Source organism: Quercus lobata, chromosome 8 (genome assembly GCF_001633185.2).
Source record: "Quercus lobata isolate SW786 chromosome 8, ValleyOak3.0 Primary Assembly, whole genome shotgun sequence".
Lineage (NCBI taxonomy): Eukaryota > Viridiplantae > Streptophyta > Magnoliopsida > Fagales > Fagaceae > Quercus > Quercus lobata.
This window is the reverse complement of record NC_044911.1, coordinates 30,815,408-30,829,334: the sequence shown is the minus strand read 5'-3', so window position 1 is coordinate 30,829,334 and position 13,927 is coordinate 30,815,408. Positions and strand designations below refer to the sequence as shown.

The 13,927-nt window shown below is 32.1% G+C and overlaps 2 protein-coding genes across 2 annotated transcripts; both read left to right on the top strand.

The window, feature by feature from the left end:
• The first annotated feature begins 1,167 nt into the window (after positions 1–1,167).
• On the top strand, positions 1,168–1,605 carry LOC115956725 (L-type lectin-domain containing receptor kinase S.4-like). The gene has a single exon (XM_031075027.1). It carries the CDS (start codon positions 1,168–1,170, stop codon positions 1,603–1,605), a length of 438 nt encoding a protein of 145 aa, XP_030930887.1.
• A 45-nt stretch (positions 1,606–1,650) lies between these two features.
• On the top strand, positions 1,651–3,075 carry LOC115956724 (L-type lectin-domain containing receptor kinase S.4-like). Its single transcript, XM_031075026.1, has 3 exons — positions 1,651–1,910; positions 1,974–2,036; positions 2,268–3,075. Exons 1-3 carry the CDS (start codon positions 1,651–1,653, stop codon positions 3,073–3,075), a joined length of 1,131 nt encoding a protein of 376 aa, XP_030930886.1.
• Positions 3,076–13,927: the final 10,852 nt, after the last annotated feature.

The window sequence follows — 13,927 nt, the reverse complement described above, 5'->3', positions numbered from 1 at the left end:
TTGTAATTTCTATTTTAACGACGATGTGACAATGATAGTTAAAAATATAAAGAAAGAGTAGTATTCAGATATTACAAATTTTAATCGATACATCTTACAAACTTATATGTCATCTTTTAAATATCATAAAAAAAACAATTAAAATAATAAAATTCTTTTGATGTTTTAATATTTTAATATTTTAACATTTTCTATAATGAAATAAGTTATTTTATTTGTCTTTATAGTTTAGTGGTGTAATAGGTGCTAGTTTGGCATATGGTTTCGGAAACAAACTTTTTGCAAGTGTACTTCTTCCTAATTTTAAAAACTAGTACAATTAAAGTATCAAAATAGGGAGTGGTTCTCGGTTTTATGGTTGAACCGATGGTCGAACCGATGATATCATAAATAAATAGTAAATAATAAATAATTATAAAATTATAAAAATAAATAAATAATTTTATAACTACTTATTTTATCTAAAAAAATAATTTAAATAATACTGTAGTAAAACATTAAACATTAAACATTAAACATTCACTTACCAACTTTTGGACAGCACATAACAGAATTCAACCAAAACAAAACAAAAAAAAAAGCATATACAGGCAGCCGCAAGCTTCTTTAAAGCATACCTTAATTTTTTTTTTCTTTTTACATTTTTTTTTCAAACATTCTATTTTCAAAAAGCTTAAAAAAATGATAACAAAGGGATAATGTGTCATCAAAATAATTTATATGTATATTTTAGGAAAAATAATTCAAGAACAATACTGTTCCGTAGACTACAAGAAAACAAAAATTTTGATATTTATTTTGCAGTTCAAAGGTTGAGCCCCTCCCCAGGTAAAAGCGATTAATAGTTTTTTCATTCACAGCAAAAGTTGTTCTCCAATATCGATTTTCTTAACATTCCCATCATGTTTTAAAGTTTCCCTCCAACTATATTATTTTATAGTACCTTTGGCAAGTCATCACAGCAGTGACCAACCAAAACTATAATTCCAAGGGCAAGGGGAACCTAGCTTTCACCGAAACCAACTTCACAAATCTGGCAATGGAAGCATTTGGCTTCTTTTTGCATCTCCTTCTCTTCGGCTTCGCACGCTCAGAAACCAGTTTTGTTTACAATTTCACCAAGCCAACTTGAGTTTAGATGGAGCTTCTTTTGTGAGTTCCAATGGCATGCTTTCCATAACAAACGATTCATTGAGGCTTCTTGGGCATGCCTTCTATCCATCTCCTCTACAATTCAAGAAAAATAACGCAAACAACTTATCCACAGTTGTGACCTTTAGCACTAACTTTGTTCTTTCCATCATTTCCAAGTACCCTGATCTTGGAGGACATGGTCTTGCTTTCATTCTCACTTCCACCAAAGAAGCAAAGGATTGTCGTGCAAACCAATATTTGGGTCTTCCAAATGTTACAGGCAAGACGGAATCTTCTTCTTGGATTTTAGCCGTGGAGTTTGACATTGTCCAAAATCCTGATTTCCAAGATATCAATGATAACCATGTTAGAATTGATATATCAAGCCTAATCTCAAACATGTCTGAGCCAGCAGCATACTACAACTCCACAAGAAAAGAGGATTACTACAACAATTCCATCATACTCTAGAGTGGAAACCCAATTCAAGTGTGGGTTGATTATAAAAGCTAAGAGATGTTGATCAATGTATCAATTTCTCCTCTTGGCTTGCCAAGGCCTTGTTGGCCTTTGATTTCATTCCCCATTGACCTCTCTACAGTGATTGATGATTACATGTACTTGGGGTTCTCTGCTTCCACCGGTGTGCTTGCAGCCACACATAATGTGCATGGTTGGAGCTTTAGAATTGGGGAGAGGGCACAAGACTTACATCCAAAGGAGCTCCCATCTCTTGTGACAGGTTCTGAAGAGGTAGTGCACAGAAAGGGACTCGTGTTAGCCATCACTTGAACTATTAGTATTTTTGTGATCTCTGGTGTTGCTCTTGTCCTACACAGAATTAGAAGCCAAGATGAGATTTTGGAAGACTGGGAAGTTGAATATGGAGCTCGTAGATTCAAGTATTCTGAACTCTTCTCTGCCACACACGGATTTGGAGAGAAAAATATTATTGGGTCAGGAGGATTTGGGAGAGTTTACAGGGGGCTAGTCCCTAGCATTGGAATAGAAGTGGCAATAAAGAGGGTTGCTAATTATTAATGCCAGGGAATGAAAGAATTTGTTGCAGAAATAACAAGCATGGGATGCCTTAGGCATCGAAATCTTGTCTAATTACATGGGTGGTGCCGTAGACAAGACAAGCTCCTTCTTGTTTATGACTATGTACCAAATGGAGGCCTCGACAAGATTTTGTTTGATAGTGAGGAGCAGAGGAAAATTCTATCTTGGAAGCAAAGATACAAGATCCTCATCGGTGTTGCACAAGCATTGCTCTACCTCCATGAAGAATCTGAACAAAGGGTGGTTCATAGAGATGTTAAGCCAAGTAATGTACTTAAAGATGCAAACCTCAATGCAAGGCTTGGGGATTTTGGCCTGCCTAGAACTTATAAACATGGTATCAATCCGCAAACAACTCACATTGTGGGAACACTAGGGTACATAGCCCCTGAATTTACGAGGACTGGGAAAGCCACAAGAAGCACAGATGAGTATGGTTATGGCATACTTCTGCTAGAAGTAGCATGTGGAAGGAGACCGATCGAGCCAAAAAAGAACCCTGAGGAACTACTGTTGGTGGATTGGGTAAGAGAACTACATTCTCAAGGAGAGATCATAAGAGCAGTTGATCCAATACTGGATGCTTGTGACCCAGATGAAGTTGAGCTCGTTCTTGTTCTTGGTTTGCTCTCCTCTCTTCCACATCCTGACCATAGGCCTAGTATGAGAAGAATTCTTCAAATCCTACTGGGAGATGCTAGCCTTCCACCGCTACCACCTGCCATTCACCTCGAAGAGTCTAGGATGATGGAATTCTCCAATGATTCTGATCCTTCTAGTTATGGCATGACCTCATCATTGAGCAGCAGTTTCAAACGCTTTGACAAAATTGTTGCTAGTCCACATGCACCGGTTATTTTACAAGTATTAAAAAGGTAAAAATAAACTCAAGATACTATCAATTTCAAAAATAAAAACTTACAACATAACAATGAATGTGATTGACCACATCATAGTGTAGTAACTAAAGTTCCTATGTACTTTTTTAATTTTGTATTTAATTTTACTACACCAATTTGTCGTCGCTAAAAGTTAATTTCCTACCACTTTTTAACAGTGGAAAAAAATTACCTCCATCTCATTAGCAACAACCTATTAGCAATGCCACTCATGTGATCACTAATGTGTGCCCAAGGCCGGCCCTTCCACTAGGCCAATTAGGCCATTGCCTAAGGCCAAGTGGAAGAGGGCTCCAAAATTTTGAAAAAGAAGGGGTAGTAGAAAAAAAAAAAAAAAATATATATATATATATATATATATATATATATATAGTTTCAAATGAAACTCCAAAAAATCTGATATATCCTTGTGACCAAAGAACAAAAAATCTGAAACATCCTTGTAAACATTGATATCCAAAAACATTCTTTGGTATAAACAAAATCAGTTATCCCAAAAATATCATCCTTAACCTATAGACAAATAAAAAATCAACTGGATAAAATGCAAATCCGGTCAAAAAAATTACCCACAAAACAATCTCAAATCAATACAAATCAAAAATCTCAAATCCCTAAAATTTGTTCATACCTTTTCTCTTTCTTAGTCTTGCTCTCCGCATCTCTCTCTCAGCTCTTGTTCTCCGCCTCTCTCTCTTAGCTAGATGATGATAGTTTACAAAAATACTATTTTAAACTTGAATCTTTTCTCAAACATGATGTTTATTATGATATTGATGGTTTAGATTTATTTTCAGAGTTAAAAGTTTTAAAAGAAATTTTACAAATAAAGAGTATACTCCAATTGACATACTAAATTATATAAAAATGTTAGATTCATTTCCAAATGCATACATTGCTTATAGAATTTTACTAACAATACCTGTTACAGCTGCTTCTGCAGAAAGAAGTTTTTCAAAATTAAAATTAATAAAATCATATTTAAGATCGACAATGTCTCAAGAAAGATTAAGTGGATTAGCTATATTATCGATTGAAAATGAGATGTTGGAAGAATTTGAATACAAAAATTTAATTAGTCAATTTGTAGCTCAAAAGGCAAGAAAAATTGATTTTAAATGAAATATATTATAATATAAAAATATTAAATAAATATTAATTTAATTAATTCATAAATATTTTTAAAAAAAAGGCTCCATTTTTGTTCTCGCCTAAGCACCCAAAATGTCTAGGGCCGGCCTTGTGTGTGCTTATTAGTTACAACCATAAATTATTGTCGCAAATGTGTGCTTAAGTTTGACGACTTTTTGGTCGTGGCTAAAGACTAAAATTCTTAGTGAAATTTGGCTTTATTTTGAAAAAATGTACAAAAATTATTTAATAAATCATTAAAGGAATTCATTAACAAAAATCCATATTGGGAATGACTTCTCAAACCTATTTAAAATTATTTCCAATACATTTGAAATCAATCCAAATTCTCTTAACGGAATTTATAATTAACTCAAGTATAAATCTTAATGAAAATTTTACTATTTTCCAAAAATTGGGGTTACGTTTCAATTTTCAATAACTTTTCATGATAACCAAATTTTGACAACTTATTTGAAAAAGATCTATAAAATGCCAAATTATTTTTAAAAAATTAAATAAATATGTAATTTGAAATACTTGGTAAAAAAAAAGAAAAAAACAAACAAACAAAGAAGAGGGTGTTTGGGTTGAAACTTGAATGATCAAAAAGAAGTTTCATCAAGTATGACCAAGTTTGGCTTTGTCCCACATCGCCTAGTTTGCTTGGTGTGCGTGAGTAGTGAGTATATTAACAGCTCCATAACTCTAAGTGTCACTAGCAATTTTGGAGTTGACGTGTTGTTGTATGTCTGTGTGTTAAAAAAAAAAAAAAAGTATGACCAAGTTTAACTAAAAAAACAAAGAACTAGACTGTTTGGGTTGAAACATGAATGATCATAAAGAAGTTTCCATCAAGTATGACTGAGTTTGATTATCAAAAAAAAATGTATGACTGAGTTTAACTAGGCTTATGTTTATATGATCCAGTGGTAAATTCAGGTATAGTTAGAATGAGAATCACTAAATATCTTTCAAAATATGTAGAATTAATTGTCCTGCTCTGATACCTGCAAAAAGTAAGGAGCAATTGGCAACTTTACAATTTTTGCTTGAAAAACTGCATGAAACCAAGTGTTCAAGAATATAGTGCTAAGTGCTAACGTTCCACAATAATCATAGCCAGCTACGTTGCACATTGTTGTTAATTAATAAATAAACAGAAACCAAATAAATTAAGGAATAAAAAGGAGAAAGTTAATAAATTAAGGAAGAAATATGAACATGCCTCCTTGGATTCTTTCATAGCATCAGTCATGTTCGAGTAACGGCACCATATCCATAAGTTTAACATGAAAGCCATTATTAATCATGTGCTTATAAAATGTCGGCCATGTTAAACAAAGAAAGCTAAATTGTTATATAGTAAAAAGACAAAACTTAAGTATAGTACCTTAGGTGCTGTTTCTTATACCCCTCTTAAAATTCAGCTATGTGACTACGTAATTATAAAATACACTTTCATCTCATGAGAAAAAATTCACATAGCAGAACCTTAAAATGGGAACTTAAGGAACAACACCTAAATATTATACCTAAATCTTGCCTATGGCAAAAATACCATTTGGCCAGCTCTTGTTTTTTCATATCCAAAAGATTTTTGAGTAATTTTTAGGTACTTTCAGAGTACCATTTTTCGTGTTTCGAAAGTACTTAATAATTTTCCGAGGCTTCCCATTGAAAAACATAAGTAAAGAGAAACTTCAAATTGTTTAGCAAATTAATCACATACAGTACTGCACCAAATATACATAGTGTAACGTGGAATTGGGCTTGGAGTCTTGGACTGCCAAGTTCATGTTAATAGTAGGCTAGGCCGAGTTCGAGTAGAAATGTTAGATCATGGTAATGTCCTAGCCTAGGCAGTAACCTAGCTGGCCTGACTCATTACTACGAAGAGTACTCTTCGTAGCCCAATATCTCCCCAAACAACTGATTCTTGACCCAAACCCTCTGGTTACGTCAAACGAGAGAATATAATTTTTCACATGGATTAAAAAGTATTACAATTTCATACTTCAAAATTGTTGAAAATATTAAGTTCTTTATGCCATCTATCAGCTATTAAAATAACGTTATACATAATAGAAAAAAGTTGGGCTCCAAATTTATTCTAGAACTATAGTTTTTCCATTCATTATATGACCATTGAAAAAACTATTTATGTGTAATTTTAGTCACATGACTTAGTTTATTTAAATAATACATATGAATTTTTTTATAAATCGTCACATAATGGATCGAAAAAGATAGGTCTAAACATGTTTAAAGTTAAACTTTGGGTCCGTTTGGATACAACTTATTTTGCTGAAAACTGAAAACTGAAAATACTGTAGCAAAATAATTTTTAAATTTGTAAAAATTACTGTTCACCCTTTTTTACTGTTCATATGCCTTGGTGTACTGTTCATGTCCCATGAACAATGCACCAGGCGTTGATCTTAAAAAAAAAAAAAAAAAAAGGAGAAAATGCGCAATTGCTGAAAACGTGGATGCGAACGTGGATCCAAATTCCACCTTTATATGATATAATATATAGAGTGCTATGTAGTATGTAAAAAGTTAAAACGTTGAGATTATCAGTTTTAACTAGACAAAGTTGAAAAATCTTGACTTTTTTAATGTTACTTTTTAAGTTGGAGGAAGAAAGTCAAAAGTATACCAAATTTCATTTTATTTCAATGAGATAATAATAAAGTTATTTAACTTTTCGAAAACACAAGATGTGAGTTTAAGTTGGTGAGGTTTGTGTGAGTTATAAGTATTGATTAATATCGTTATAATCCATTTTGTTGATGGTGGATATTTTGGTTGGTGTTGCCCATGGACATAAGCATGGAATTGGCCAAATCATGTTAAATATTGTTGTCTCTTGTGAATGTTTTATTTTCTTATCTGTGTGTTAGAGCTTTTGGTATTGCGCAACAATTGGTATCAAAGCCAAGTTGGATCATGGTAAAGTCCAAGAGAAGAATATGTCTAAGCTAGTACACCTTTGACATTGGTTAAAGGTAGATGTGCGCACAAGTTTGATCTTAGATGTAGAATCAAGGATCAAATTGTTCAATAAAAGCTTGCTTGGATTTAGGTGGAATTCCTTTAATTAATTATATAAAACTTTTTTTTTAAAGGTTTTATGCAAACTTTATGGGGAAATGATTGTTATTATTATATTCATTTATATAATTATATTGCTCATTATCAAATGGCCAAGTGTGAACAGCAAATACCAAAAAATATATATGAAATTAGTAAATTATATATATATATATATATATAATTTTAAGAAGACATGATGTGTCTTTATAGCAAGTTTGGACAAATCGCTACTTGCCATGTGGCGCTATTTGCCCATATCATTCTAAATAATAACAATATGCTGCTAACTCCACAATTCAAACCATTTCTCCACTAGAACTCTAAACATTTTGTACATTGAGAGGTGTCAATTAAACTATAAAACTTTTGGCATCTATATAGATTGCTACTAGAACCTTCTTATTCCACCACCAACTTTCCTTAGTCGATTGCCCACATTTTTTTAGATTTTTCAAGTATATATGTGTTTAGTCATTCATTTAATGGAATTGGTCATTTCATTCCACATTTTATCAAAATTCTATTTTATTTTTGGTCTAAATTCCACTTTTCTTCTTTGATTAATTCTTCTTTAAACATATTTTGTTTCTTCCCCTTAAAACCCTAACACTAATCATTGGGTTTCTTTGTCTATAATACCTTTTTTTTTTATTACATCTTTAATACAAATATCTAGCATCACTAACCTATGTGTTGTTTTTTTTTTTTTTTTTTTTTTGAGATAATATAGACAAAAGACGTAGGGGATGGAGAAAGAGGGAGTGGGAAGACAAGACTTACAACACTAGCACTCACAAAATGGCTTAACCTTTATAAGTACTTTATAACGAGGCTTATAAACCAAAAACTCACTCACTAACTGACCGATGTAATATTTTAGACCACTTATCTTCTTCTTTTTTCTTTTTCTTTTTTTTTTCTTTCTTTTTTTTTAATATAGACAAAAGACATAGGGGATGGGGAAAGAGGGAGTGAGAAGAAAAAACTTATAACACTAGGACTTACAAAAGGTTAAAGTAACTAACCTATGTTAAGTGGTCAAACTCTATATCCTTGTTTGTCCTATTCTTTTTTTTTCTCTTTTTTTGGAACAGTTGTTTGTTTGTCCTATTTTTGAACCATGTTCGTTAATATTTACCAAAACTCCATCTTATCATGCCGACAAGGCAAAAAATAAATTATTAAGGAACACTGTATCCCCGATACTACAAGAGTGAAGAGTCTGGCTGGTATGTATCAATCAAAAGATTGGACATGCTCGCACACCTGAAATCGAAAGCCGCAAGACCATGTCTGTTCAATTGCTTTCATCGTAAAAAGAGAAACGTGCTCTCATTTCTATTATTGAGTCTATAATAGATAAGCATCGCTTCCTCCCTGTCACTCATCAAGAATTAGCTTTGGATTAGCGGATAAAAATGATAACCTCTTTTCTGTGAAAGAAGTAGGCACGATAGAGATCAATTTCTTTGGTCAAATCACATAAATCAGACATCAAAAAGAAAAAGAAAAAATAATCCATAAAAATGAAAAAATGAGACCCCCACTCCGCAAGTAGAGCCAAGGAAATTAGAGATGACAAAATTTATGCAATCAATTCCGTCCACTGGCTTGTAAGTTTTAACTGGCTCAACTAAGAAAATTTCTAAAAGTTGAATAAGAGATCTGAAGTTCAATTTCCTGTTTATACAAAAAATTGATTGATATTTTAGCCTGATGATAAAGAGGACAATCATTATCCGTTTTCTTCTTTTATAATCTCGTGAAAAATTCAAGAGTTTTGTTATAAAACTAGAGAGCTTAAAATTTGGTGAAATTTTCACTCTTTCACGATAGAGATCAATTTCTTTGGTCAAATCACATAAATCAGACATCAAAAAGAAAAAGAAAAAATAATCCATAAAAATGAAAAAATGAGACCCCCACTCCGCAAGTAGAGCCAAGGAAATTAGAAATGACAAAATTTATGCAATCAATTCCGTCCACTGACTTATAAGTTTTAACTAGCTCAACTAATAAAATTTCTAAAAGTTGAATAAGAGATCTGAAGTTCAGTTCCCCGCTTATACAAAAAATTGATTGATATTTTAGCTTGATGATAAAAAGGACAATCATTATTCGTTTTCTTCTTTTATAATCTCGTGAAAAATTCAAGAGTTTTGTTATAAAACTAGAGACCTTAAAATTTAGTGAAATTTTCACTCTTTCACAATAGAGATCAATTTCTTTGGTCAAATCACATAAACCAGACATCAAAAAGAAAAAGAAAAAATAATCCATAAAAATGAAAAAATGAGACCCCCACTCTGCAAGTAGAGCCAAGGAAATTAGAGATGACAAACTTTATGCAATCAATTTCGTCCACTGACTTGTAAGTTTTAACTTGCTCAACTAATAAAATTTCTAAAAGTTGAATAAGAAATCTGAAATTCAATCCCCTGCTTATACAAAAAATTGATTGATATTTTAGCCTGATGATAAAAAGGACAATCATTATCCGTTTTCTTCTTTTATAATCTCATGAAAAATTCAAGAGTTTTGTTATAAAACTAAAGACCTTAAAATTTAGTGAAATTTTCACTCTTTCACGATAGAGATCAATTTCTTTGGTCAAATCACATAAATCAAACATCAAAAAGAAAAAGAAAAAATAATCCATAAAAATGAAAAAATGAGACCCCCACTCCGCAAGTAGAGCCAAGGAAATTAGAGATGACAAACTTTATGCAATCAATTCCATCCACTGACTTATAAGTTTTAACTAGCTCAACTAATAAAATTTCTAAAAGTTGAATAAGAGATCTGAAGTTCAATCTCCCGCTTATACAAAAAATTGATTGATATATTAGCCTGATGATAAAAAGGACAATCATTATCCGTTTTCTTCTTTTATAATCTCATGAAAAATTCAAGAGTTTTGTTATAAAAGTAGAGACCTTAAAATTTAGTGAAATTTTCACTCTTTCATGTATGAGAAGGTATTTGATATATCAAGCATAGATAACACTACTCTCACATAAAGATAGGTCTCATACTTGTAGGATCTACGCCTACATGAGAAGACGTTATATATACCCTATGGATAAAATAATATTTCCTTGTATAGGGTGTCATTCATCACATCACTTGGAGGCGCACACACCAGAGAGGAAAGAGGGTGTTTGTGACTTACTGATAAAACTTGTAGACCATGTGTGAGAGAAAGTTGGTGTCAATTCAATCAGAGTGAAAATGTCATTGTTGACTCTATCATATGCCAAGGGGACAGTTTGTGGTCTACGATTGTAGTTGAATTACACTTGAACTTTTCCAGTAGGCTATAATACTTGTTCAGACTGAATATGTCATTGTTGACTCTATTATATATATGCCGAAGGGACAGTTCGTGGTCTACGATTGTAGTCGAATTAAAATTAAAATTTTTCAGAATGTATCGATAAGTTGAGTTACAAGATTTACCTTTTACACCCATTTTTGCATATTTTCCATGTAAACGTTTTTTTTTCCCCTTAGCACATATTTGTAGTTCCATTAAGCAAATAGACAAGAAAACTAATGGAATTAGACGAATGGACCAATAGGGTTGATTTTAAAATTTAAATAAATAAAAAGTCTTATTTAAAAGAACATCAAGAAGTAAATAGCTCTAAAATTTAGAGGTGAACAGTAATATTTTGGCTTTTTTTGTGCTTGATAATTGCCAAAGATGTTGACACAAGGGAAAACAAAATGTTGTTTTCTTTGGATGGAGATGGAGATGGTGGGAAAGACCTCCATCAAAACATATACCAAACTTGCCAACCCTATTCTATATACTACCTATTACCTACCACTTGGTTTCATAAAATGATTATCCCTTGTCAACTGATATAAATTACACGTTGATTCCATTTACAATATTTAAAACCCTCAAATAGAAGGGAGCGGCTTAATAACTTTATTATTATAAAATAGAAAAAACGTAAATCTCGCAAATAACATGATGATCAATATAGTTGAATATTTTCGGATAAATATAGGTAAGGGCAAGCAATATATATATATATATATATATATATAGTTACCAATAAGGATGAAGAGATGTGTCATTTTGCAGCCATTGGTGGTAGGACATATCCGAAATCCGAATAGATTTGGAGCTACCACGAATATATAGGCGAAGATCTTCTTTCTCCGTGTGCTGCAAATAACCAGTAGTTTTCTTAGAAAAGGGCCTCTGGGAGTAAGATGATGCTATGGGGTCTTTGTCCTTATTTCGACTTTACTGTCCTATCTCATTATTACCCCCACTATATTATGTCTAATTTGTACACACCATCTAAAATAATTTTTTTTTTAAATAATTAAAAAATAATAATAGATAAACTTTAAAAAAAAAATTCTACTTATGCTTAGTGGAGAAATAAACGTTATTAGTAGTACTAAATTTTACACATTTTAATGTTCCTTTATTATTTGATTCCTTAAAAAAAAAAACAATTAGGTGAATCAGACACAATTATATTTAAATTAAAATACTATTTTGTTCATCCCACTATTAGCAAAATTGAATTTGGTACATTAACTATTGATTGTGTCAATTTTATTTTTTAATTCCCAAAATCAAATCAAATCAAATTCATCATAGTTTCGCCGCTTTCCATTAATGTTCTTAGTGGGATTATTTGAGCTAGGAAATAGAAAACATGTCACATGCACACTGTTGGGCTACAATCTAGTCTTGTGTGAATTAAGAAAATTAATTAAGAATTTTAACCAATCTTAGAAGAAAAAAATATTTTCACCAAAATTACCAAGTCAAGATATCTATTACACATAAGAAGATAAAGATTTATGGGAAAACATTTTGCATAATTGAGTCCTTGACAATATACTAGAATTCCTAGAAGAACAAGGCTGGAATCCCATTAGGTCTAGGTGCTTTCCAATCGAAAAGTCTTGAAGTCTCTTAATTTTGAGAATTCGACTTGTTGCGTGATTGCCCTTGGGTGCAATAAGAGTTGCATTAAGTAGAATCAATTGTCGTCTAACTGACATTCCACCTTTGATAGATATGCTTCATTTTGATTGTGTCTAACATGACTGAGCTCAAAAATATATTATTGTCACATGAGAGTAGAAGAATAGCCCTAACTTGTTAACGACGTATTTGTTTTGATTGATAAGTTAAATAAAATATTTATCACATGATCTCACACAGGCATTTTGAGACCAAATCTAGGTTCAAATTTGAATTATATCAATTCCCCCCCCCCCCCCCCCTCCCTTACAAACAAAGTATATGTAGTTAAGAGAACTAATTTGTGAAACGTGTCTTGGAAAAGTCACCACTTCTCCTTGTTCCAAGGATTCAACATGTAGATTCAGTTGTCTTCTAAATGAAATTCCACCTCTAGTGGATGTGCTTCATTTTGATTTTGTCTAAAAAGAGTGGGCTCAAAAAATACATTATTTTCACTAGGGAGTAGGAGAATGACCCTAACTTGTGAATCACGTATTAGTTTCGATTAATAGCTTAAAAAATTATTAGCGATGTTGTAGCGGTATTTTCGGACAGAATCTAGTTTCGATATTGAATTATACAATTCTTCCCACTACAAACAGAGTATATAAAATTATGATAACTAATTTGTGAAACGTGTAATTGGAAAAGTCACCACGTCTCCTTATTCAGAGGATTTGACTTGTTGATTACCGTTTGGTGCAATAAGAGCTTGGATGAAGTAGAATCGATGGTTGTCTAAATGAAATTCCACCTCTGATGGATTTGCAATATTGTACTTTTGAGCCCACTCTTGTTATAACAAGAGTGGGCTCAAAAATACATTATTGTCACTAAGGAGGAGGAGAATGGCCCTAACTTGTTAACCATGTATCAGTTTGGATTGATAACTCAGTTGAGAAAAAAATATAATAGCAACAATATTACAATTGTTTGCTACCCCCTCCCATTTTCTTAAAATTTTATGTAGTAGCACCACCATACACAAATTCTAACTAGGGAGAGAGTGAAGTGGGAGACTAAAAAGAGTTGAAATAAGGATATAGGTTTGGGTTTCCATTTTATATTACAAAAAGGGGTAAATGAATAATCAATAAAAATAAATTATATTTATTTTAAATATATATTAAATATAGGTGAGTCGGATTGGTTTAGGCAAATTTGTGAATCCCCTTACCAGAATCCGACCTAGCTCGTAGCCAAAAAAAAAATTGGCAACCCTACCAAGCAGGTTGGGTTTGGTTGACTCGATTTTGGTGCATCGATGAGTTGTCTGCACACCCCTCCTTGAACATATCAACTTCAATCTAATCATACAAATCCTTCCAACAAAGAAAATCCTCCATCCTAGGTTTCCAGATAAGATAATTTGGACCCTTCAATTAAATCATAGTCCCATACTTCTCATCTATCATTGATTCACCCAAAAAAAAAAACCCCACTAAATCAACCAAGCTCTAGTACCAATTGCTAGGCCACAATTTAGCTTTATTTTAATTAAGAAAATTAGCTAATCTCCTAAAAATATTATCACTAAAATTATAAAACCAATATATCAATCACACTGACACACAAGAAGATAAAGATTTACTTGGAAAAC

Bases quoted from the DNA above. Each gene is read 5' to 3' on its own strand.
- LOC115956725 (XM_031075027.1), top strand. From the start codon at position 1,168: ATGCTTTCCATAACAAACGATTCATTGAGGCTTCTTGGGCATGCCTTC.
- LOC115956724 (XM_031075026.1), top strand. From the start codon at position 1,651: ATGTTGATCAATGTATCAATTTCTCCTCTTGGCTTGCCAAGGCCTTGT. The intron at 1,911-1,973 runs GTTAGCCATCAC...TGTCCTACACAG, and splicing joins GTGCACAGAAAGGGACTCGT to AATTAGAAGCCAAGATGAGA. The intron at 2,037-2,267 runs GTATTCTGAACT...GTGGTGCCGTAG, and splicing joins TATGGAGCTCGTAGATTCAA to ACAAGACAAGCTCCTTCTTG.